This window comes from Mytilus trossulus, chromosome 7, assembly GCF_036588685.1.
Source record: "Mytilus trossulus isolate FHL-02 chromosome 7, PNRI_Mtr1.1.1.hap1, whole genome shotgun sequence".
NCBI classification, from domain to species: Eukaryota; Metazoa; Mollusca; class Bivalvia; order Mytilida; family Mytilidae; genus Mytilus; species Mytilus trossulus.
In genome coordinates, this window is record NC_086379.1 from 68,745,057 (window position 1) to 68,770,794 (window position 25,738).

A 25,738-nucleotide genomic window follows, 5' to 3' on the forward strand; every position below is an offset into this window, starting at 1 on the left:
GTTATGAACAATGTCATAATACCTATTCCTGTTGGAACAAATATTCTATACCATTTATTCCGATAGGAACATATTCTGTAATATTTATTCCTGTGGAAATAATACTCCAGAATATTTTTTCCTTTTGGGACTTTTATTATGAAGGAACTTCGATTCTGTGACATAACAACCAAATTACCTTACGATTTAACAGCATGCAGGAATGGGATTTTTGAACCCTCCCCGATTTTTTTGAAGCGATCATTCATCAACTAAAATTGTATGCCGGGTTTTATTGAATTAACAGAAAGGTCTCAATTGTCGCAAACACAACTATGTACGTTAGTTGCTGTGTCATTTTGGTCTCTTGCGAAGAGTTCAATTCTGTATTGTCTCATTGTAAATCTTCTTTTTTATGATGAACTATCAAAATTAGTATTTTTTTTTATTGAAGGAGCCGTACATAAACAGCATGGGTGACACTTGTGACGACTTGAATTTTCTTAGTTTAACTATATAATTTAGATGCTTTCTTTTCTTGTTGAAAAGAGGATGTTGGTTTTTCTTCTCCAAAGTAACCAGTATCAACCTGCAGTAAATTCAATTTAACGTTAATGATCATGTGTCTTTGTAAAATGCTCTTTTGTTCAACTTCCGACGTTGGAAAGTTCCAGGAAGAAAGAACTAGCTAGCCGATAAGTTCCGGAAGAACTTATTAACTAGTTACTTTGTTCTTCCTCTGGTCTAAAAGTTCCACTGGAACAAAGAGACTAGCTAAAAAGTTCCAACGGAACATATCAACTAGTTAGAAAATTCCATTTTGCCAAATTAGTCAAAACCGGAACTAACGTTACAAACTATAGCCCAAAAGTTCCAACGGAACTTATCAACCAGTCACAAAGTTCCATTAAGAGAATTGATGCAAAGTAAAAGCGCAACATCTTATATTTGAACAGTGCCAAGATACTAATTAAAAAAGTCAAAAGGAACTTATTAACTAGTCACCGTGAAAGTTCCTCTTTGGCAAATTAGTCAAAACCAGAACTAACAAATAGCCCAAGAGTTACAACGGAACTTATCAACCAGTCACAAAGTTCCATTTGGAGAATTGATGCAAAGTAAAATAACGGAATAAGTTCTAATTTATTGTTATACATTAATCTGAAATTGATATTTTTAAAGTACCCACATGATTAAGGGTATTCTTCCCTCTCTTGAAGGTACTATGAATAGGCTAAATTTGCATAATAATGCAACTTATTCCGTTTTAAGTGAGCTATGAAATGCAACTTAAATTTTGCTAACTAGTTGTTCTGTTGAGCCAGTTTTACAATACATTATTATGTATACGGTTTTATATTCGGTAAAAAGCTCACTGGCGCTCATGTTAGTATGTTTTCTGCTATGCCGAATCGAAACTGATTTTTTTTTTCGAATGAAGAGCCCAAATAAGTAGTTAACAGGATTCGGCATTAAGAAAAATCGGCATCTCATGAAGATAACACCAATCTTGTGTTTATTTCATTTATCAGCCTTCCAGACCATAACATTTTACAATCAATTGTGATTTAATCAAATGATATTTAATTAAAGTTGAAACTATCAAATTTAGTATTTCATATTTTATTTTAGAGTTTTAAAATTATATTTCTATAAAAATTCTTGTTAATTAGGTGTCGAATTGTCTTGGTCACTAAATGGGCTAGACAGTGTCGATTTTGTTTCGTATTAGTCTTTGTCCGAATTGTCTTTGTGTCAAATGACTCCTTGTCGAATTGTCTTTGTGCCGAATTACCTCTGTGCCGAATTGTCTCTATGCCGATTTGTCTTAGTGCCGAAGTGTCTAATTATCCTTTTGAATTCAGACCTGGGTGCCAAAATGACATAGTGTCAAAATGCTAATGTCTATGGAGTCAAGGCTTTGAAACATATAACAGATCTTATAAGACCCAAGATCATAGTCTGTTTGTGATTTCGTAGGGACGATAAGATGTAGGGCGAAAATAGAATAGCTCGTTTTTTCCGGAAATCAACGGAGATCAACATTTTAAAAAAATATTACAATAGAAGAATAATAATAGATAAATCGAAACTATAATTTTCTTATAGAATACTAGTATTTTTTTTAGAAGGAATAAAAAAATAGAAATATAATAAATATGTGCATTAGTACAATTTTCTAATGACCAATCAGAAGTCGATATTTCAGCCGACCACGCTTTGGTGCAGCCATTTTGTTGGAGTCCTTTGTGCGAAGAAGTCGTCCTGTGTAAAGAAAGAACAATTTTAAAAATGGCAGAAGAAGAAACACCTATAACTGAGCAGATTGAACAACAAAATGGTGAGGAGTTCACTGAAAACGCAGTAGAACCAATGGAAGGAGACGAATCTGGAGGTGGAGATCAGGCCGAAGGAGGAAATCCTGAAGATGAAGACGACAGGTAAAAAAAAACCGCCGCTTGTTCTTTGAACATTTTATATGAAATAAACTAGGTTCACATCTTGAATCTGCCACTGTCCATCGATATTCTTTCAAAATTATTGTTTCATTCAATCAAAAGACGAGCCCTTATGTCGAAATTTTATTCAAATACTTCGGTGAAAAATTCGCCGCAAGTTTACACATGTGACGTCATACAGATCCATACATTTGCCATACCGAATACATAATACAGATTTATATTGATACGTATCAATTGCATGAGGATTCTTTTATACGCCGGTTTCTTTGTCATTCTAAAGGTGAAACAAGTCCCTTTATTGGTCGGTTATTATATAATCCTAAATTATAGAGCCGCAAAACCAATTTTTAGATAATTTCTATACTATAAATAGATTTTGTATTGTTTGAATTTATATATATCTTTAAAAAAATCAGAGATTTTTCAATAAAATCGCATTGAAAATTTTAATTCTGAAACAGCAGTAAAGAATGTTTAAAATGCACCTTATCGCTCTGCCATTACTGGATATCACACAGGTTCCCATAAAATTGACGTCATAAAACAAAATATCAGACGCCACAATGGAAAAGTGATTTTTGAAGGTGTTGACAGTTCTAGCGGGGCCAGGTCAGCCGTGAATAGATGAGGTGTATTTTTATCATTATCAATGTTTCAATAATCAATATTCTGTTTCATCTGTATATATTTGGTAAGTCCAAATAATTATGATGTCTTTGAGGGCTATTTTAAACTTATGTCTGGACTACTTCCCGAGACATCACTATGCTGAGGCCACTATTTGACTCGTTTTTATGAAACATATATTATTGGTTGATTTCAAAAATCTGTGCCAATCGATCTTTAAAAGAGTTCCCCAAGGAAATAATTTTTTATGAAAATTTGTAAGTGCCATTGCATTTTCAATTTTTGCCACTTATTTTATATATCTTAATTGTGGACATTGGAACTAAGTTGTATCTTATTTCATCTCTTTCAGAAAACTGTTTGTTGGTAATCTGAGCTGGGAAACTACACAAAGTAAGTACAATCATGTTTAAAAAGAAGCTAAAATGTAAATCATTCTATTAAGGTTCATGTGGACCCTATGGCTAAAATGGCCATATTTTCACCTCAAAATTTTCTCTGAGTACAGGCAAACCTGTGCATCTTGAAAAGTTTTAAGGCATAGCATGCCCTAGATAAATAGAATTCAAATGCATTGTATGATTACGAAAATCATAACTTAACTGGATTTTCCCGTACACTTTTTTTCGTCTCTGCTGCAGAAGATGATAAAATCAACAAACAGTGGAGTTTACCTTGATATAGTCCACTCAGGTACACAGTTTAAATAACCAATTATTGTCATGTATCTATTGTCTATCTAATGTCCATGTCAATTAAAAATGCTCACTTAAATTTTTACCTGTGGGGAAGTTCTCAAACCTGTTTCCCAACTTGGTTTATTTTTGCACCTTCTGGAGGAATGAAAAAAAAGTGCACTGCAAAATCCTGGTAAGTTTTTATTTTTATAAAACATACTTAAAATTCATTTATTGCATGCTATGCCTGATTTTTTTTACAAATGCGCAACTTCGTCTGTATTCAGAGTAAATTTTGAGGTTAAAATACGGCTATTTTAGCCATAGGGTCTACATGAACCTTAAGGCCGCCTCTAATTGTTTTATAACTTATTTTTAAAAAAAAATCATCTTTTAGACTTGTACTGTTGTACTTGTAATGGCATGCAAGTGTATTGCCCTTTATTGGTCTAATAGTTATTTTATAATTGTTGTCTATCTTGTTAATATTGATGTGAAGAAAAGAGTGGCAATTATATTGCCTGTAGTCTTGCATGTTTTTTGGTAGCGAGAAAAAAATAAAAAATAATTGACTGATTAATCTTGCATAAAATAGCTAAACTTGTAGTCTTCACTATTTTGAATATTATTTTCTGCACAACTATCGTGCAGTTTTCACCAATGTTTCTCGTCATAATGTCATTGTTCTTTCTTTTTTTTCAGAGGATCTGAAAGACTATTTTTGTAAATATGGAGAAGTAGAAAACTGCACATTAAAGACCGAAATTGAAACAAAAAGATCAAGAGGATTTGGTTTTGTTGTATTTAAATTAGCATCTGTAGTGGACAAGGTAAGTGTGTATAATAGTATTTTTGAACATGAATATTTGAAAGTGATTTATTTGAACATTCTGTAACAAATGGTATAATTCCATTATGAAGCAAATTAATGTAAAAAACTTGTTTAAAATAAGAATATTTCCAAAGAGTATTTGATCTGTATTTAAACCAGAAAAAAATAAGTGAATACCATTTTTCTAAAAAGAAATATGAAGCTTTATTATATATTTGTAAGTGTATGCTGAAGAATTTTTTTTTACTTGAATTAACCAAAATTAATAAGTGCTGTTGCTTGCTGTTCCTTGTTCATCTTGAGATTATTATTATATGGTTATAACATACTGTGTATTTAAAATGAAAGAATTGTACTTGCTTAGCTATATAATTGCATTTATTTGTTCAGGTTTTAGAAGAGAAAGAACACAAATTAAATGGAAGAACAATAGACCCCAAAAAAGCAAATCCAAGAAGAGAAGTGGTAAAGAAAATATTTGTTGGAAAATGTGATCCAAGCACAGAAGAAAGTGAAATTAAAGAATATTTCTCCAAATTTGGAAAGGTAAGCTTTTAGACTAGGTGAAATATATTGATCTTTTCAAAAGATTTTCATTTACATGCAGAAAATAAATTCTATTGTAGTGAAGTATAAAAACAACTGTCCATGCTCTTAACATTTGGAAGTGCACAAGAAGTTGGTTTTTAAGAAAAAAGTGTTAATTTATATTCTAGAAATAAAAAGCACATTGATCGAATGTTCAACTTGTCATTCTTGTTAAAAGACCAGATGTTCTCACAATAAATACTAGTGGTGTGCTCATGTCTGAAAAATAGACCCAAAGCAGTAGCAGTTTAAGCTTGTTTTATAATTGGTTTAAGATCTATGTAAACTATAAATATACTTTTATATATGTTGGGCATTTATAAGTGTTATGAAATGTATTTATAGGTAGAGAAAGTGGAATTGCCATTTGATAAACAAAAGGACCAAAGACGAGGCTTTGTGTTTGTTGAATTTGATTCTGAAAAGGCTGTAGAGAAAGTATTAAATGAAACAACACACAAAATGGGCTCTCAAGAGGTATGTTGGATTCTGTGCTGTTGTAAAATTGCTCCAAATAATGCAGTGGATTCACAAATGATGCAATATTTCAAAAAGTTTCAAATTATATTTTCTTTAATTCACAAATATCTATGTATTAAGTGGTTGCTTCTTGTTCCCAGACATTTAAAAACAGATTTTTGAAAATTAAAACATTTGAAATTAAAAAGACATCTTTTTCAGTTTCCTTTTGCTTTTAAAATTTAAAGTTGTCAAATATTGTTGTCCAGAAAATTGGGATTGAAAGTAAATTGAGATTTTTATTATGTCTCTTTATTTGGCTATTCACATCCTCCAGTAAACTTTTTTGTTCCAAAAATCCACACCCCAATTTACTGATTTATTGTTGAAAATTTGATTGTCCTGGAAGACTGATTTCCACAGACCTCCAATGAAGTTTACAATCCTCTGGATTTGGACTTCTTGTTTCTGCAAGGTTAACCTGAGGGCTTCAAATATGTATCCCATTATCAAAAATAGGTCTGTATGCATCATTAGTGAATACACTGCATGTTCGTTTAATGCATCTTGATGTCTGTTTAGATCTGGATACATTTAATGATTTTTTACTGTTTTAACAAATTCTATTTTTCAGTCTTTTCAATTTTCAGCTAAAGTATTGTTTTATTTATGATTTCTATCAGTGAACATTTATTGGAACATTTACTGATATTGAATTGTAAGGTTAAAGACGCTTTCACATGAGAAGTACAAACCTTGCTAGAAATATATATTCATATATAGATACTTAACAGTTAACAAGAAAAGATAAAAATAACAGTGGTTGTTGGCTAAAGTGCTGGGAAAAAATGTTGTTATTACTATGATGACTATGTCTGACCCTCCTTTTGTTCCACTTCCAGCGGGATGCAGGATTTGAGTGGATGCAAAGGAGCCGAAACAGTTGAGGGCAGGTATCAAACAATATGAAAGAAAAACTGTTCAAGCTCTGCAAACAAAAGTGTAAACAATCTTACTAGATTAATGTAACAGATCACTTTGATCAAGTTTATTTACATTTTTGTTAATGATTTAACAAGTTCTTGCTCTTTTTTTGCTTTTAACAGGTGTTGTAAAGTGTAATTACTACTATGGAACTTCTCAGACTGAGTAAAGAATACCCTTGTAAATGGTAAAAACTAAAGTGTTTATAGAATATTGAAAAATCATGTATATAATTGAATAGTAAAGTGTGTTTTTCAAATTTGTAGTTTGATGTAAAGAAAGCCACACCCACAAATCAAAGCAAACGAGGAGGACGTGGTGGGTTCTTTGATGGAGGAAGAGGAGGTAGGGGTGGTCGTGGAGGAGGTTGGTGTCAAAATTAATGAAGGAATGGGTCCTAATGTTCTTTGTAGCCATTATTAACAAATAAAACAACACCACTTAATTTTGTTTGCCCTAATTCATTGTTAGACTTTCTTGGGGAATAGAAAATGAGGACTTGATGGGGCAATAAGATTATATTTTTCCTTTGAAAATGACCACTAGAAGAGTTCAATGCCTAATTTTGTTTTAAACTTGTGGCAATTCACAACTTGTTTAAGTGGTTTCAATCTATTAGTAAATGGTTTTCTACAACCAAGGATTAATCTTCACAATTAATTGTATGTTTAAGGTTGATAAAGTTGGATTTATCCATTACCAAAGCATTCATCTTCATGCAATTTTGACAAAACAATTAGCATTCTTATTTAGTATGTTTTATAATTAACTTGAAACAATTCTCTTCTAAACAAAATATACCTTGAAAACAAAGAAAAATGAACATTTTGCAATCATAAGCTGTATGATTTTGCTATTAATTTGTTTTCTGCTAAATAAATGTTTTATATTGTTTAAGGAATACTCGTAAAATGATGAAGGACACACCACATCAAAAACTAAACATCACATTCATTTGATTTCTGCATTTAACCTTGGCTGAATTTGGCAAAACTTTTAGGAACTAGTCCTCAATGCTCTTCAACTTTGTACTTTATTCTACCTTTTTTTGGATCACAGATGAGTCTTTATGTAGACAAAATGTGCGTCTGGCGTAAATATGAAACTTAGTCCTGGTATCTATGATATTTTATTTACATCATTAATGATGTGTGGATATATTGTAGGGTACAACCAAGGTTACTATGGAAACCAAGGAGGTGCTTATCCTGCTTACAATTATGGTGGTTATGGTAATTATGACAGCAATTACTACAATAATTACGGATACGGATGGGGAGGATATGACCAGAGTTATTATGGTGGATATGGGGGTTATGGAGGTAAGATTCAGACAAAATCATAATAATTTTAGTTTGCTGTTTGTTTTATTTTTAAGGTCATAATGAATGAATGACTTTCATCCTCCTGCTTGTCAAGTTTCTTTCCAATAAAAAAAATCTGCTTTTATCTTCAAATTATCCAAAATCAATAACTATGTAATGATATTGAGAATAATCTGAATGGAGTTGGTGTGTCAGCTTTGCTTACTTGATAGTCTTTTTATATACACACTTTTTTGTTGGCAGATTAATAATTAAAAAGAATTTGTTATCTCTATTGGAGAAATATAATTAAGGATGGAAGTCTTAATTATTGTGACCTTGTTTATTTGACATAATTTCCTCTAGGTTTTGACGAGATGACTTTTTCATTTCATTTTTTATTGAACAAAGAAACCTGCTGAAGTTTATGTCAAATATGCAGATATAAACTAACCTGTTGTCAAAATTGTTAACTTCTTACAGATTTAATAGTTAGGTTGCATTAAATATATATTTTACAACTACATAAGTGTATGACCTGTATTATTTTAAGAATTTAGAATCAAAAATATTGTGGGCCAGGAAATGAATAATTAGATTAAGTGTATACAAGTAAAAAAAATCCTATGAATTTTTATCACAAGGCTGAAAACTTTGAAAAGTATATGGGGTCAGAACTAAAGAATTTACTTGCAGATTTTTTTTAATCCGTAAAGGGATTTGAATTTTTTAGCTGTATCTGTAAAGGAGCTGTTTCTAATTGAACCAGATAGTGTTTGGATATGATAGTCGTACACAATGCTAGTAAGGGATTTTGATATTGATTTATTGTATTGGGAATTGACATGAAGGGATAAACTTGCTGATTATGCTATAATATAACATTTTCACAAAACTTGTGGCCTCAGTTGATTTCTTTTGAGGTAAAATCTTGTGTAATCTTTATTCTTATATTTTATTGCTTTGTTATCATATTTCTGACATGGTTCAAGAATTGAATAGGTAACATATTGATGAAAAATAAACACTTGTCACACTGTCCTAATGCATTATACAATTAGTTTTTATCTGATATAGATATTCAAGTTTTGGTTTAATTAGATGAATTATATAAAAGTTTCAAAATTCTCATGTTTGCATTAGAAATTGGACAAAAACAAAATTATTTTTAGAATATGGTACCTAAGCAATTCCAAAGTTTGAAATAGGGACACGCATACAAAACAAATAATGCTATGAAATAAAAAAAAATGTGATGTGCTAAATCTCGCTGAATTACAGTTTTTCATTTGTACAAGTACCTGATATTGGAGCCCAAAAATATGGGGCATCATCAAATTTGACTAGTCTTTGGTTTGATGCATCCTCATCTTTTTGTAGGCTACGATTATGGCAATGGAAGTTGGGGATATGATCAAGGTAGGTTGCTGCAGTTCACATTGCTTTATTTGGTTTAATGTTTCTGTAGAGGATGTGTGATGCTAACACTCAAAAGAGTAGCTTAAAATCTTACAAGGGTTGAATAGTGGACAACATTTTAAGTTTCTTCTTCAATTTAACTTTGTCTTGCTCATTTCATTAAGTGGGACGTTACACAATAAAGATGTCAATGTCAGTGTTGTACATAATTAAAACTAAAAACAGCAGTTGTCTAGAACTTAATTCAGTGTGTCAGTAACTAGTAGTGACCCGATTGTATGTAGTTGCATGGGTTATTCAAGAAGGAGGAATTGCATTTTCTGTCCACATGTACAAAGAAAAAGGGGCATGTGTATCATATCGACTCGTATTTCTTCTAATAGTACGGTTGGAGTAGGCTGTTAAACTTTCTTAGCTTCTATTTAATTGAAAGAAAACCTGTCTGTGATACAAGGTTGTTGTGTTAAAAGTAGTGTTAAATAAAATTGAATATACCTTGTTTTTGTTATTTTTTGTAAAATGATAACATTTATTTAAAAAGCTTATTTCAGATGACTTTGTAACATATGGGTTAGCTTTTATCTGCATGTTTATTAATCGAGCAACTTTTATTTATATCATTTGACTGATTCCCTTAGAGACATTAAATGCATATTTTTGGGCCATTGTTCTCAAAAATATTTAGTTGTTTTTTATCTGGGGGAGGGGGATATTTCTTGGGTGAATTAATTTAAAGTTCTTTATTTAAAGGGACTCTAGTTTACTGAAATTTTTAAGAGTTGTGCATTCAGAATAAATACACATGGCCAATTAAAAAAACCTGCTTTCAGTTGTATATTACACCTTATAGCTCATTTATGCTTAGAACTACCAAGGGTGTAGCTGGCTGGCAACAGCAGCAAGATGACTAGACTTGACAATAATGCAAAAGTAAAGGATTGAACTATTTTAAATCATCAAGTTTTGTTATCAGGATAAAAAGTAATAATTTTGAAGGAGCTTGTGCTAAGAAATAAGACTCGTACAAGTCCATTTATTCATCCTAGTAAGCAAAATGTATTAGGGTTATTGAAGCTCATTTTAGTTGCACAGCAGACTTCTGAAGGTCGACGGACTGGCAGAATACAATTAAAAAAGCTGAAAATTTTAAGCTTTTATGGATGCATCAATGTAGGTGTTGGAAGTCACAGGTAGATTTTTTAGTAATGTTCAATAAAAGAATTTGATAGTATATAAACATTCATTTCCTGGGATACCAATGGAGAAGATAGCTGGTAAAATGGAGCAGAAAAGATAAAGCATATGTATATTTTGTAGGCCAACAACAGACAAGTCAATATGGTAAACAACAGAAAGGTGGTGCCCGAGGAGGCGGAGGAGGAGGTTATCATCCATACAACCGATGAAGAAATTTATAGGTCTCATTTTTAATGTAAAGTATTTTCATTTCTCATACTTCTAACAAAGTGTGCACCTTTTTATAAAAGTTTTATTTTCTAACCATTCGTAGTTAGAAAATGCAGATGGTAGAAATTAACAAGCACCTTTGTTAGATGAACGTTTTCTAGAGATTTTAGATGTTTTTGATTGTATAATCTATATAATTTTCTGTCATTTTTGAAATGTATTCCAAAATTTACTGTTAAACTAACATGTGATTCTGTAAGCCTCTTCTTCGGTGATTATGTTATGTTTACCACCATATTTGGATGTGTGCTTTATCAGGTTTGTTGGCAAATTTTTTATCTAATGAATTCTGGGTAATTTTACAACAGTGTAAAACACTGTATAAAGGAAAGGTGTGCATAGCCAGCAAAACTCAATAAAGCACATAGCTAGATACGGTTTTATCACAAGATAATTAATTATATATTTTTAAGAAAAGAATGTAAGAAAAAAGGCAATTATGGTGGAGGTGATATGCATTTCATGGAGAAATGCTGATATCAGCAAGTTCATGTATATAAAAAAAATAGATGCAGACTAACCTCAAGAAACAGAAAATCATGTTTGTTTCAGTTTTCCATATTAAAATTTGCCTTCAATCTGTTTATGGACACATTCAGTTCATTAAATTCATGGTATATGAACATGGAACACATACAAAACAAAAAAAAAATAAGAGAACAATGAGAATTAAACAACAGAAACCAGAAAGTGTCAAAGATGACTATATAAAGATCTATTGATTATTGAAGAATAAAAGCCAACAGACAATTTCAGCACTCGAACTTCGGGAAATTAAAAAAAATAGCTACAGAAAAAGATCTAAAAAAAATGTTGTGCAACTTGTTCTAGATTTTAGCTGCATGTAGAATATTACTGGGTAATTGATGGGCAGGTGAAAAATAACAACTTTGAACTTTAATGATGTTATGGGGAAAATTTACAAAAATCAAATATTAGACACTGATATGATATAAAACAGATGTTATTTATTCTTGATGGTACTTGCAGCTACTTCTGAAACAGTTGATCTTGAAGGTAATGTATGAACATCTTAATTTGAACAAATTTAATTTCTATTTACAGAATGGTAATCATCGATTCATCCTCATCCCTCATCAATCAATCAATGGAATATCATCGATCATGGACATGTCAACTTTTTTAACAAAAAATGTTGTATACACAACTATGTGATTTTTAACTTTTGCTTTGTTTTAAAAAAAACTGTTTACTCTTGTCAAGAAAGCAAGAGTTTAAAATACATAGTGTAAATATTGTAATTTGAATAAATGTCCCTGGTCAGGGAAAATTGAAAATATTAAATATTATTTTTTGTACTTTGGCTTCTCTTGATACATATCTTAACTTGCTTGGACTTGATTCACTTCATCACCTACATACCTAAGAATGTTCAGAAATGAAAATTGATGTATAGCGTAGACTGGAGTTTGTTAAATTCTATTTCTTAAAATTTGGGTTTGTCTTGTATATCTGTTTATAAACTTACATAGGTCATAAGACACTTGAGGTGTGTCACTCACTAGGTATCTGTTGTCTTCTGATTCTTGCTGCACTAACCATTTCAAGAAGCAAAACAAAATGAACTAAGGACTACTGACAAATGATGTTGGCATTTGCAGCTTTAATTTTAATGCGAAGAAAAAGTTTTGGAGACTGAATAAAAGAATTATAAAAATGTAGGGAAATGCATCTGATCAAAAATATTTTTTTGACTTGCAACAGATGATTGATATGATGTTGGAATATCCCCTTTTCATTCAAATGTAGAATTAAGTTTAAAAGTTGAAACCCTATTTAAAGGCAAACTATACAGCAGTATGAATACATTGATTATTGGGTAAATCTTGTCAGAATTGTCCCTGTGGCATCAGAAGAAAAGAGCAAAATGAATGACTTTTAAAAGTATTAGTTCAAAGCTATATTTCAGAAGGTTAAAAGATCAGGATGTCAAATGTTGCTTATGATGTCTTGTATGTAGATTATCATCGACTCTTTATTTCATGGTACAGGAACTGCTTGGTAAAACTTGCTATATTTGGAATATGGGATCCTTGCAAGCTCTTATTGTTGTACAGGGTTTACCTTAACTAGACCTCAATTCATGGATCTAGTCAAATCAATATGGACACTGTAGTGTATGAAATGGACAAGTATATGAATATTGCAAGGTGTAGCTGTCTAACAAACTAGATTCAATCAGACTGACCTCATTTTCACGTTCCATAGTGTACAAATATCTAGGGTTTGTTATCTTGGATCCTTAAAGATCAATGCTATTTTCAACATCTGATTGCAACTAGGCATTGTTTCATTATCCATGCATTTCATATTTGCTAAAAGTGGAGGTTAATAAAAAAAATCCATTAGTAGATGCATATCTTGTTTAAGTGTCAATGAGAGACTTGGTACTATTTTGTAAAAGTAAAACGGGTCAAAGTATAGCTCTTGCTGAACAGGTATTTTGGTCCTCAAACTATGTTGATAGTCTAGAAAATGATGTCAAGTTGTGATGAATGTAATTTGAAATACTTGTATACTCTACAATCCTTCCAAACACCATATATATATATGCTTGAAACAAAGTTGACTTTTTACATTAACAATGAACCATATGAATTAGGTCGAGGTCAATTAGAACATGTCCGACATATGGTAGTAAAATATTTGCATACACCTAATATATCTGACTTATTGCAAACAGAATTAAAAAGAACATATCAAACCATGAAATTAAAGTTCAAGTCTGACAACGCTTGCCAATGGAAAATGTATATCTCTCAATGATTTCATAAACTTAAGGTGGTAGACCTAGGTTAAGGAAAATGACTTAAAACTATCAGTACGTTTGTGTCGGCCATTTTCATAAATATATTCTAATATTTTAGGATACAGGATTATTTTCAATCTGTTTCAGGTAAATGATTAAAACATCAATAAAACTTGACTATTACAAACGCATCACTGAAATAAAGAGTTGTCTCCCTAAACCAAGGTCTACCCCTTAAAATAGTGAACCTGTAGAAATAAGTTAAGTTGAAACCCTATTTAAAGGCAAACTATACAGCAGTATGAATACATTTATTATTGGGTAAATCTTGTCGGAATTGTCCCTGTGGCAACAGAAGCAAAGAGCAACATTAATGACATTCATGAATATTACACCTAATATAGCTGAATTAAAAAGAACATACCAAAGCATGAAAATAAGGCTCAAGTCTGACCACGCCTGCCATTGGAAAATGTATATCTTACAATGATTTCATACATTTAATATAGTGAACCTATTGAATACAGAATTAAAAAAAACATCCAAAAAACTTATCTTTAGCCTCTGAACCATAAAAAAGAGGTCAAGGACAGATGACACATTCCAGTTTGAAATGTTCATCTTAAAAACATTCCATGCACCAAGTATAGACCATATCTGATATATAAGGACTTGACCTCAGAACTTGATTTGACTGATCCATGATGTAAAGTTTGATCCAGTGCAAACTATGACGGGCATGAAGATACAAGCATACTAAATATATTTTCCCCATTACTCGTGAGAAAAAATTAAGAATACTAAAAATCCTTTACCTTTTATACAACTGCAAATAAATTTTTTTGGTCGCATATTGGTATCATGTTGTCATCGTCATCGTCATTGACGTCCAAAGACAGATAGTTTCCTGATACTAACTTCAGTATAAGTAAATATAAATCAATAAAATTTTGACACATTTTAACCATTAAAGGAAGGTTGGAGGTTATGGTCCCAAAGGTTTAGAAATTTGGGGCCCAAAATGAGTATTTATCTAGTATTTTAATTGCTCTGATATTGTACCACAAGATAATTGAGAAAGGAAATTGGGAATGTGTCGAAGCGACAGCAACCTGACCATTGAGCATACAACAGCTGAAGGCCACCAATGGCTCTTCAATGTGAACTTTCTAATTTTGATGCCAATTTTAAGTATTCACCCCACTGAACAAAGAAAATGACAGTGCAAAGCTCAGGTTAAAGTTTTTGGTCAAGGTATCTTTTGATGAAGCTGAAGTCCAATCAATTGAAACTAAGTACATTTGTACACATGTTCCCTACAAAATGATCTATCTAATTTTAATGCCAAATCAAAGTGTTACCCCCTATTTAACGGTCCACTGAACATGTAAAATAATAGTGTGAGTGGGGCATCAGTGTACTATGGACACATTCTTGGTTAGATTGGGCAGCAACCATTTGATTTTCTGGGGGGGGGGGCTATGTTTTTTTTTACTGGACAAATATTTTTTTCGCAACAAGTCGAAAACAATTTTTTTCTTTCAATTTCAGCATTACATTTAGTGGCAGCTGAGGGTGAAACAAACAATTTTTTTTTCTCAGAATCAAAAACTTATTTTTCTCTCCAAAAACTGGAAACAAACTTTTTTTTCCAAAAAAAACTACCCCCCCTAGGAAATCAAATGGTTGCTGCCTTGGGATATTTTGTTTTGTTTACTTACAGTGAGACTGTGCTTTTCATAAATAAGTAATTGGTACTTTATTGAACATATATATCTGATAACTTTTCCCACCGATTTACATAATTTAAAGCTGGACAATTTAAACTTTTTCAGCAGTACATATGATTGTATATGCTTAGGCAGCAACCATTTGATTTTCTGGGGGGGCTATGTTTTTTTTTGGAAAAAAAAGTTTGTTTCCAGTTTTTGGAGAAAAAAATAATTTGTTTTTGATTTTGAGAAAAAAAAATTGTTTGTTTCACCTTTAGCTGCCACTATATGTAATGCTTAAATTAAAAGAAAAAAATGTTTTCGACTTGTCGCGAAAAAAATAGTTTGTACAGAAAAAAAACCTATATCCCCCCCCCCAGAAAATCAAATGGTTGCTGCCTTACCATCCAAACTATGTCAAGGGAGACAATCGTAATAATTTTCATTATCTGATGTAGGTTTTCAATTTCCTACACAATTGGTCTTTCTTTCATTTGAACAGAAAAAGTACAAAATATTAAACTGACTTTGTAATTACTTTCTATATACATATCTATAATACTAATTCCTTCAAAACTGAGAGCAATTAAGTCTACATGAGGAAGGTATATACCCAAATAACACTTTGTATTGATTGAAATATTCAAAAGAATGAGTAATATTAAAGTCTTGCTTCAAATTAATAAAAAATCCTCATATAATATCTGCAAATTAAACTCCATGAGGTTAACCAATGCCTGTGTGAATCATTTCTGAGGGCCCTCATGGGGTTTTTGATTATGTGATTACTTGGCCGTTTTTTTAATGATTATTTGATTATTAAGCCAAATATTTCATGATTATTTGATTACCTAGGACTGTATTTTTAGTTTATGATTATTTGATTACTTAAGATAAGCAAATATTTAATGATTATGTGATTATATTGGCAAAAAAATGGTGATTATGTGATTACTAGGACCTCCCATGAGGGGCCCTACTTCTATAGAGGCCCCTGAAGTGAATTACCTTAGTATGCAGATTTGTCAAATTATGCAAATGAATGCAACATTAAAATAATACTCCAAATTGACAACAACACATCAAATGGTCTGCAATTTTATTTGCTATGGTCTACATGTTTCGCCTACAAGGCAGGCTTCATCAGGACATTTTTTATACAGAAGTTAATCCCTGAAGTACTCAAAGTGGTGCATTGAATTTGACATGATCATGGTGAGAGAAACAATGAAAAGTGAAGGTAGCAATACAGAGTTTTAAATAGATAAGATAAATATAGAAAATTAATGTTTGTTTACAATGTAACTTGAGTTCGTTTTAGTATTATATCTAATTCGAAGAACTTCCCATCATGGTTCCTACCACTTCACAAGGCTTCTCTCCTGCAAATGTATACAAATACAAATGCTTCAAATGTAAATTACTTTTCTACATTACACCATGGCATTTACATTTTGATTTTGACATTTATGATCATTTATAATATATGATCATATATGTAGTTTATATAATAAATACAAGATAAAATGTTGTCACTAAGAATATTAAATAATCTGCCACATATATTGTCTCTCTGTCAATCACAGAACATTAAAATCATCCAAACATAGAAATGTGAAGAGTGTCAAGTTCAAACTCTCTCTGCTTAGCTCGAGCCTGCAATGAAAAAAAATCTGACTTAAAATATTCAAATATTTTCTGGAAATGCTTGTTTTTTTTGGTAAAGATTGCATAACAAGCAACCAAAACCCTTACAATACTTGCTTTGGAGAAATAAAAGCTTCAGAAAACCTTTGCCATAACCTATGATCCAAAATATTCTGTAACAAAAAAGGTGCCAAGGTTAATATTAAATCCCCGAGATGTTAACATTTTTTGGATGGCGGCCAAAGTAAACAGTCATAAATTATGAAACCAGATGCTCTGTAGGGCACAACTTTATACGACAGCAGAGTTCGAACCCTGAACAGTTGGGCAAGTATGGACACAACATTCAAGCTTGATACAGCTCTGAATTTGGATTGTGATTAAATAGTTGACACAACATAGGTTTCTGACTCAGAATGAATGTGGTCTAAGAACTTAAACTTAAAATCTTAAATTTTTTAAATTGGACATACACCTATCATGGTCCAATATCCCAAACCTAAATACATTGTTAGATTCAGCATATCATGGAACACCACAAATTCTATTTTTGATGAAATCAAATAAAGTTCAATTTTGGACCCTTATGACCTCAATGTGGACCAATAGACCACTTTCGAGTTCATCCGTCACCGGCAAAAACTCGTCAATTATACACGCCTTTATGACGTCATTTACCAAATAGAGGGGCTCGCCTGTATCCCTGCAGTATTTACGTTCATCAAGCGTCTTAGTGATCGTCTTTGTGCAGGATAAACTAGAAATAATGGTTGCTCTGTAGGTACTTACTGACATTTCCCTAATGACAGCAGTGTTGATTGTCAATTTTGAGAATTCAATTTGCCGAATAATTCGTACAATATAGAATTATAGTTTTCCAACCACTCGCTCAACATTGGAAGGAAGTGACGACGCCCCTAAAGGCACAAATGACGATGATAAAGGCGCGTATAATTGACAAGTGACGGATGAACTTGAAAGTGGTCTATTTGATAACTGGGCCCAAATATCACAAATCTAAATACATGGTTAGATTCAGCATATATCAAAGAACCCCAGATATTCATTTTTTGTTAAAATCAAACAAAAAGTTTAATTTTGAACCCAAATTTTGACCAACTTGAAAACTGGGCCTATAATCAAAAATCTAAATACATGTTTAATTCAGCATATCAAAGAACCCCAACTTGCAAGGATTCAATTTTTTTTCAACAAAGTTTAATTTTGGACCATCTTGAAAACTGGTCCCATAATCAAAAATCTAAGTACATGTTTAGATTAGTTTCTGAGGTGAATACTGATATTTTTATGCTTTATAATGAATATTTCCATAAAAAATTGGATGTGAAATACCTGAACATTTCAGAAGTCTGCATGTTGAGCTATATTTACGAATGATTTACTTATACCGATGATAAAATTTAGTAAATGCTAGTTTATGATATCGTAAACCCTGGTGTAATAATATTTCAGTAATAAATAAATTTCACTAGTTAAAATCTAAAACATTGTTACATGCACAAGTGAATCGTACAAGTTGACACAGATATATAAATACCGTAAGATGGTGACAAGGGAACGTCACCATCTAAAAAGTTTAATTTTGGACCTTTTGGGCCCCTTATTCCTAAACTGTTGGGACCAAAACTCCCAAAATCAATCCCAACCTTCCTTTTATGATAATAAACCTCGTGTTTAAATTTCTTAGATTTCTATATACTTATACTCAAGTAATGGTGTGATAACCAAGAAAAATGCTAATGAGGGCCCCTTTTTGGCCCCTAATTCCTAAACTATTGGGACCAAAACTCCCAAAATCAATATAAACCTTCCTTTTTTGGTGATAAACCTTGTGTTTAAATTTCATAGATTTCTATTTTCTTAAACTTAAGTTATATATAGTGTGTAAACCAATGTGTTTTCAGACGACGACGATGACAATGAGGATGCCAAAGAAATACCAATATATGACCGCAATTTTTTTTGCGGTCGTATAAAAATTGGACTTAAACTGATGTTACATCACTAATAATTCAAGGTGTGAAACTTCCTTATCACAACCATTTCTATGTGAAATATTAAGTAATTTGTGGAGTAGTAGCAGAACATTACTTTTTTATCAATAAAAGGTCAACTATATTGACACCTAAAACATTTTGTTCTAAGAGATATTTACATTCAGAGTGTAGATCTCTCCAACATAGCGACAGATTTAACATCAGGTATTTGATTAAATGTTGGGTACAAGAGAAGAGCTCTACAAAATTTTAAGAATGGATGTTTCCATCAGTCCTGAACAATGAATCCATACAGATAACAGCTTCATACCTTGTGTTTTTTAAATTCTTCATATTCAGGATCATCTGTTGGCAGCTCATGGCGACAAACTGGACAACTGTTAACCTTAAAAAAGAAAAAAATTGATATCAAAGCAAAATGTAATTAATGTTTCCAATGGGGATAAGTCTTGAAATAAAATGATCGACACAGATTATTGAACATGTCCTTGACATTGTTATTTTAAACCTATGATATAAGTTTTATAAAAACATTGTGCTGGGGACAAAAATAAAAGGAGGCTGTGTCCAAGACTTACCTGCTTGTAAATATAAGGCAAATTCAGCAATTTTTTTTTCATTTAAGGAATGACTGTAATATTTTTTCTGTCTATTTGAAGTAACATAAAAAATGTGGTGCTCACTAAATATTTTATTTTATTTCAAATGGACAGAAAAAATATTACTGTCACAGTCATTTAATTATTATAATTTAATTCTAAATTCCATTTTAAACCAGAGTAAACCATGAAAAACATGAAGAATGTGGTGCACACTGAATTTTTTATTTTATTTCAAATAGACAGAAAAAATATTAGTCACAGTCATTTATTATAATTTAATTCTAAATTCCATTTTAAACCAGAGTAAACCATGAAAAAAACGTTAATGACGTCACAGTCTCATTACAAAATTATGTCTATGAGGTGATAAATAAAACAATATTATCCAATCAGAAGACATGTTACACCCAAAATTTAATTATTCGTAAAAAGACATAACTGGAGAACAATGAAAGAATGCCATCAAAATTCAAACATGATTTGTGTTTGATGAAAATCAGATAATGCAGAAACAGCAAAGTTGCCAATTTTTCCATTTATAAACAGAACCATAAAATGATGCCACCTATATAATATTCAGTGTTTGGTGGTATATGTAATACACATTGTGTATTATAAGCTTCATAAATTTGGTTTGGGAAACTTAAGCTAGGTTAAGCAATGAGTGAGAAATGGCAATTTAGCAATTTTTCCAATTATATAGGGACATAACTCCAGAATTAAAGCACATTTGAACTAGTCATAAGCATTGTGCATAAGTTTCATAAAATTTGGATATAGGAATGAAATGGAAAATAAATATCTTGACTTATGTTGAACTACATACAGGCAGATGTAAATATACATGGACAGACAGATGAAGAAGAGTAAAATATTACTCCTAGTATAAAAAAATAATCTTTTAGTTAAAAATGAATTGCTTTGAATAAACATTATGTACTAAGTTCAAAGTTGATCTGACCACACCATGATTACCAAAATTCCTAAACGTAAAGATTAACCTCATACAAGAAAGATGAATGGACCAACAAGTAAACTTATGGGCACACAGACCAGAAAGATAGTTACCCTATTATCAAAGATTAGAAATAAAAACAATATTTAAATCCTATGAAATGTAAGCCATCCAGAAGGAAATGTGTTCTTGATCTGTAACTCCAAATTCCATATAATATATTTATAAATAAAAAATCAACCAATAATCCAATACTGGGATACAGTTTTCAGACGAATCTGTCATGTGACTTCCATCTCCTCGTGACAAAAATGAATGCATAGTTTTTTCCAACACATGTTGAGCAAATTGGTAAAAGTGTGATTTGATACTGCATAACATATTTGGGAAATTAAAATCTAATAAGATGAACACCCTCCCTCAGTCGTACGGGAATCAAGATTACGTACATACGAACATAAACTATTTTCATACTATCCTACAGAATGACGTATATGAAAGTGATTGAAACTTTAAATAAAGCAGGGATACAGGCGCCCCCTCCATCTTTTAAATAACGTCATGAAGGCATGTAAAATTGACACTCTTTTATGTTGAAAAACATGATTCCAGAATTGACGTATACCACAAAATGTCAAAACAACTATTTTTTTGGGGTGAATGACTGACATGTGTTACATTTAATACACCTGTACTGCCCCTTATATTATGAGGGAGCTAAAACATTTGTATAACAACTTCTGTATAAAAACATTGATTGATTTAAAATTTTCTTTTTAATGGCCTTTATCAGCAGTGTTTGTTTTATTACTAACCTTTTCTAACCATGGTAATATACATTTTGAATGAAATATGTGTGAACAAGGCATCTTCTTAACTTCATCTTCTTCATCTAATAGAGACAAACATATAGGACACTTCTTTTCTAAAGCTGAAATAAATATTAAAGTCTAAAAACAACATATACATGGACATTCCATATTGAAATATAATACATAAAAATATGTAATTTGTTAATGGCTCAACGGGTTCATGCATAGAAGGTTAAATTTTTTGAAAGGATTTATTTTGCAAAAATTACTAAAATGGATTCATCACAACCAAAGTTATTACATATGAAACATATCTGGCAGATTTGTTCTCAATTCTGGTGAAGTATATTTCTTGAGAATTGAACCTTGTTGACTAGGTCCTAGCGACATAAATTTGTGTTGGAATTGCACCAGACCCAAAGTGACAACACTTGGTAAGTACTTCTAAATCACATATGTTACACTTTCTCAGTTGAATTGCACTTGAAATAAAACCAATGTTCAACTTCCAAAAAGGTTTCAATGTTAAATTTGTCTTTTCCTGTTAGATATTTCAAATTTCTGATCAGCAACTGTAGAAAGTTCAACAATCAGATTTAAAGAAAAAGCAATGTCACTGTGATGGATTGGTTCTAAAGTAAGAACACTGGCATACCTTATACATGTATAAAAAAAATCCAACACATAAATATCTGAATTATCTCCCCTTTTGAATCAAAGTTTCTTTGCAATACATTTTCTATATTTGTTGTAAAATAAGGTGTAATTTATTTGCCCCTTTTATGTTAGGTGACAGTTTTATAAGTGTTCCTTTCAAAATCAAGAAAGGGCTAAAAAATTACATCTTATTTTTAGATGGAAAATGTATTGTAAAAGAAACTTTAATTGAAAGAGGGAGATAATTCAGATTTTTATAAAGACGAGAATGAACTGTAATTTTCATATTAGTTGTTATATACCAGGACAGAATATTTATGCCCAAGAAAATCATGTCTGAATACAATATCACATAAGACATGTTGATCATTATTCCACAGAAGTCACTCATTTATGTTTCACTAATACATTCTCATAATTTCCACTGGTTTGCAGACTACGCTTGATATTTCATTTAATTCAGATTCTTGTTAATTGGGGAGCATATAACAAATATCAACATTTTCAAATTCAAATTCAAATTCAAGACATTTTCATAGCACTATATCTTTATGTAACTTTTTAAGTATCATGTATCTTATCTTACCTGCTTCTGTTGGATTGACTAGATGTGTATCTAAAGCCTCAACACTGGCCTTTGATGCTGGGGGAACTTTACGTTCACCTCCAAATACACTACAAAAGGATTTATAAGTCTTTTATTAGGCTATGTCAATATATGGTGAGTTTTGCTTTAACATACATGTTGAACTAAGCAATGTTAAATAAAAGAAGCACCAATAATTATTACAAATATGCAGAGTTTTTAAAAACCATGTACTTTTAACATTCAATTAACAAATAGCAATATGTAGATGTGTTAAATTATCTAATATTATCTAAATTTAAAAATATCTCCTCAAAGTGTTTTCATGTTAATGAACAGACACTGTTTGGCATCCGCTCGCCCTGTTGCCGGACATTCACAAATCAATAACCAATTTTTCTTTCAAAAATCTGATAAAAAAAGCACAGAATTATCATTATTTAAGTAACATATTTATTTCAAATGAATAATTACCTTCCATATTCCATATCCCATTCTGCTCCTAAGCCACTATCTAACAATAGCCTAAAAAATTTAATCAGTAATTATTCAAAACTTTTGTTTTAATACATGTAGGGTTTAAGTAGAAATAAGAAGATGTGCATAATTCTATTTAATAATTCATGACATATTTACTTCTTTGTGCAACATTATAAGAACACACATCATTTCTTTTTAGCAATCAGCACTTTTTAAATTGTGTACTTGAATTGAATTGTGAATTTTCTGTTATTGTTAAGAAATGTGTAAAAAGTACATAAATTTGGTCGTTAGTTTTCTCTTTGAATTGTTTTACATTGTCATTTTGGGGCCTTTTAAAGCTGACTATGTGGTATGGGCTTTGCTCATTGGTAAAGGCCGTACGGTGACCTGTAGTTGTTAATTTCTGTGTCATTTTGGTCTCTTGTGGACAGTTTTCTCATTGGCAATCATACCACATCTTCTTTTTTATATTTCTTTCTTGTTCTCAGACAATTGTGAAAAAATGTTTTTGGGCTTGTGAAATTCTAATTTACAAGCCAACAGAATCCAAATAAATATTTTGTAAAATTGAGCTTCTAGATTTAAAAGATTATCTTGGAGACTGAAATGTTAATTGACTACAGCCATAGATTCACCTGTGAAACTTGAAGCCTGGTAAGTCCTCTCAATATAGGAATCATATTTTCTATGTTTTAGAAAATAAAAAACTTTTAGTACATATAGTTTTGACACCTCCAGGTGAGGGAATTTCTCGCTGCATTAAAGACCTGTTGGTGACCTTCTGCTTTTGTCTGCTCTATGGTCGGATTGTTGTCTCTTTGACACATTCCCCATTTCCATTCTCAATTTTATAAGAACTTTTTTGTCAACAGAAAAAAACGACAACTCTTCCGTGTCTAGAAAAGCACTAATGCAATTTTTGTGTCAGTCACACAGATTTGATTAATTATTCTTTATTTATTTATATAAAATGTATGATATATTTTCTATTTTGTTTCTTGAAAAGGGGACTAAGTCTTCTATTACGGTAGAAAATTCAATAAAAAAATAAAATGAAGATTTTTATTCTACTTATGAACTCAAAATCGTTAGTTTATTTTTAGACTTATATATAATTTTCCTGATTTGTGCAGACATTTCATTCTTTCTTTGGGTCTCGTTTGTCATGAGACTTGTAAAACACTGGAAGGAATATCATATTGTTTCCTGAAAATTTGTTCTATTACATGATTCTCTCATATGAAAAACCTCTCAAGGTAGTATTTCTTTGTTTACAGTAAAAAATGACATCACAACTTAAAACCTAAGAGCAAGGCCAACGACCAAGACGGCAGTAAATTCCGTATTTCATTCTTTTTCTGAACAGATTTTATATTGAAATAGTTGACTATTAAAAATAATTGTACACAGACTTCGCCCCCTTTCACAGGTAATGCCTGCCTCATATTATATTAATTCAGTTGCCCCTTATAAATTTGGTTATATATCAGTATGAATGGTCAGAGTATGTTTCTGTTTGTAAGAGAGAGTTGTTCCCTTTTGTCACAGTCAGTAATTTGTATTTATGTTTGTGACGTCATCTTTGTCTGATTAAAATGTAGAAAATGGAAGCTGATGTGTCTGTATGTAATTGCCTCCATCCATGCTACCAGAGCTATTCCCCTAGTCTGTAATACTATATTGAAAGTACAGGTGAGTTGTTGAACAGGGAAAATTGTACATGCATCTTAGACTAGTCCAAATAACATAGGAAAGTACGGGTGTTCCTAACAAAATTTAATAGCCTCACCAGACGTCATTATTATTTTGATTAATGCAAGACTTAAATATAATATATAGAAGAGAGACAAACCAGTGTCAACAAATAGTTAAAAAAAATAACATAAGGACCTAAGGGCTACGGTTCCACAGCTATGACAAAAGCGACAGATATAGAAAACACTTTACAGATATTTTTACATTTTAAATGTAATCATAGCCAGTGTTTGATATAATTATCCCAGTAGAATAGGGTAGAAAATTTAATTTAAGTCGGGTTTAAAATGTAGATTTTATCCAGTTTTTTTAAGGGAGCTACCATTTGATTTTTATGGGGGGGCTAGGATGAAATTTGAAAAAAATAGGCAGGACAGGAGTTTTGAGTAAAAAAAAAGGCAGGATGAGCATCTTGGCAAAAAAAAAGGCAGGATGACAATTTGGGTAAAAAAAGGCAGGATAAACTAGTAAAAAAAAAAGGCAGGACCGAATAGAGTAAAAAATAAAAAGGCAGGATAGATTTTACAACTAAAAAAAAAAGCAGGACAAAATTTTTCATCCTAGCCCCCCCCATAAAAATCAAATGGTAGCTCCCTAAATTTGTAAAATGAAATTTCACCTAGCCATATGAAGTATATGATTAGGTTGTTCCCCATCTTGAAGAGGCTCACAGTCATGTTCATCAAAATATGAAGCCATGTTGAAGTAGCTGATGGTCAATAAATAGTCTGTGGCACAAACCGCACAAAGATGCCAAGTCAAATTAAGTGTGTTGTCACCGTGATCTGTGTACTTTCACTTTCACTTTGGATTGCCGCAGATGACCTTACAAAATAGTAAATAACCAATGATGGTGTAGATTTGGAGACAATTTTGATATTGCCATATTTCTAACTTGAAAGAAAAAAATCAATTTTAAATAAATCCTTAAGTTTTTTTATTT

General features: G+C 31.4%; 2 protein-coding genes and 1 long non-coding RNA gene across 3 annotated transcripts in view; 2 read left to right on the forward strand and 1 right to left on the reverse strand.

Moving 5' to 3' along the window:
• Positions 1–2,159: 2,159 nt before the first annotated feature.
• Positions 2,160–25,738, forward strand: part of LOC134726622 (heterogeneous nuclear ribonucleoprotein D-like) — a 39,262-nt gene continuing 15,683 nt past the window's right edge. The window contains exons 1-9 of the mRNA XM_063591034.1: positions 2,160–2,420; positions 3,421–3,461; positions 4,448–4,575; positions 4,968–5,123; positions 5,511–5,642; positions 6,875–6,974; positions 7,775–7,930; positions 9,293–9,331; positions 10,649–10,735. Of these exons, the coding sequence (XP_063447104.1) occupies positions 2,272–2,420; positions 3,421–3,461; positions 4,448–4,575; positions 4,968–5,123; positions 5,511–5,642; positions 6,875–6,974; positions 7,775–7,930; positions 9,293–9,331; positions 10,649–10,735 (988 nt within the window). The 5' untranslated portion in view covers positions 2,160–2,271. The remainder of the gene's footprint in view (positions 2,421–3,420; positions 3,462–4,447; positions 4,576–4,967; positions 5,124–5,510; positions 5,643–6,874; positions 6,975–7,774; positions 7,931–9,292; positions 9,332–10,648; positions 10,736–25,738) is intronic.
• On the forward strand, positions 10,770–12,117 carry LOC134725671 (uncharacterized). The gene is made up of 2 exons (XR_010108582.1): positions 10,770–11,056; positions 11,864–12,117. It is a non-coding gene; the product is annotated as an uncharacterized LOC134725671 (long non-coding RNA).
• Positions 16,368–25,613, reverse strand: LOC134725670 (E3 ubiquitin-protein ligase RNF181-like). The gene is made up of 6 exons (XM_063589684.1): positions 25,415–25,613; positions 23,032–23,082; positions 22,558–22,646; positions 21,318–21,433; positions 19,256–19,330; positions 16,368–16,936 (listed from the first exon to the last, which is right to left on the reverse strand). Exons 1-6 carry the CDS (start codon positions 25,492–25,494, stop codon positions 16,877–16,879), a joined length of 471 nt encoding a protein of 156 aa, XP_063445754.1. The 5' UTR covers positions 25,495–25,613; the 3' UTR covers positions 16,368–16,876.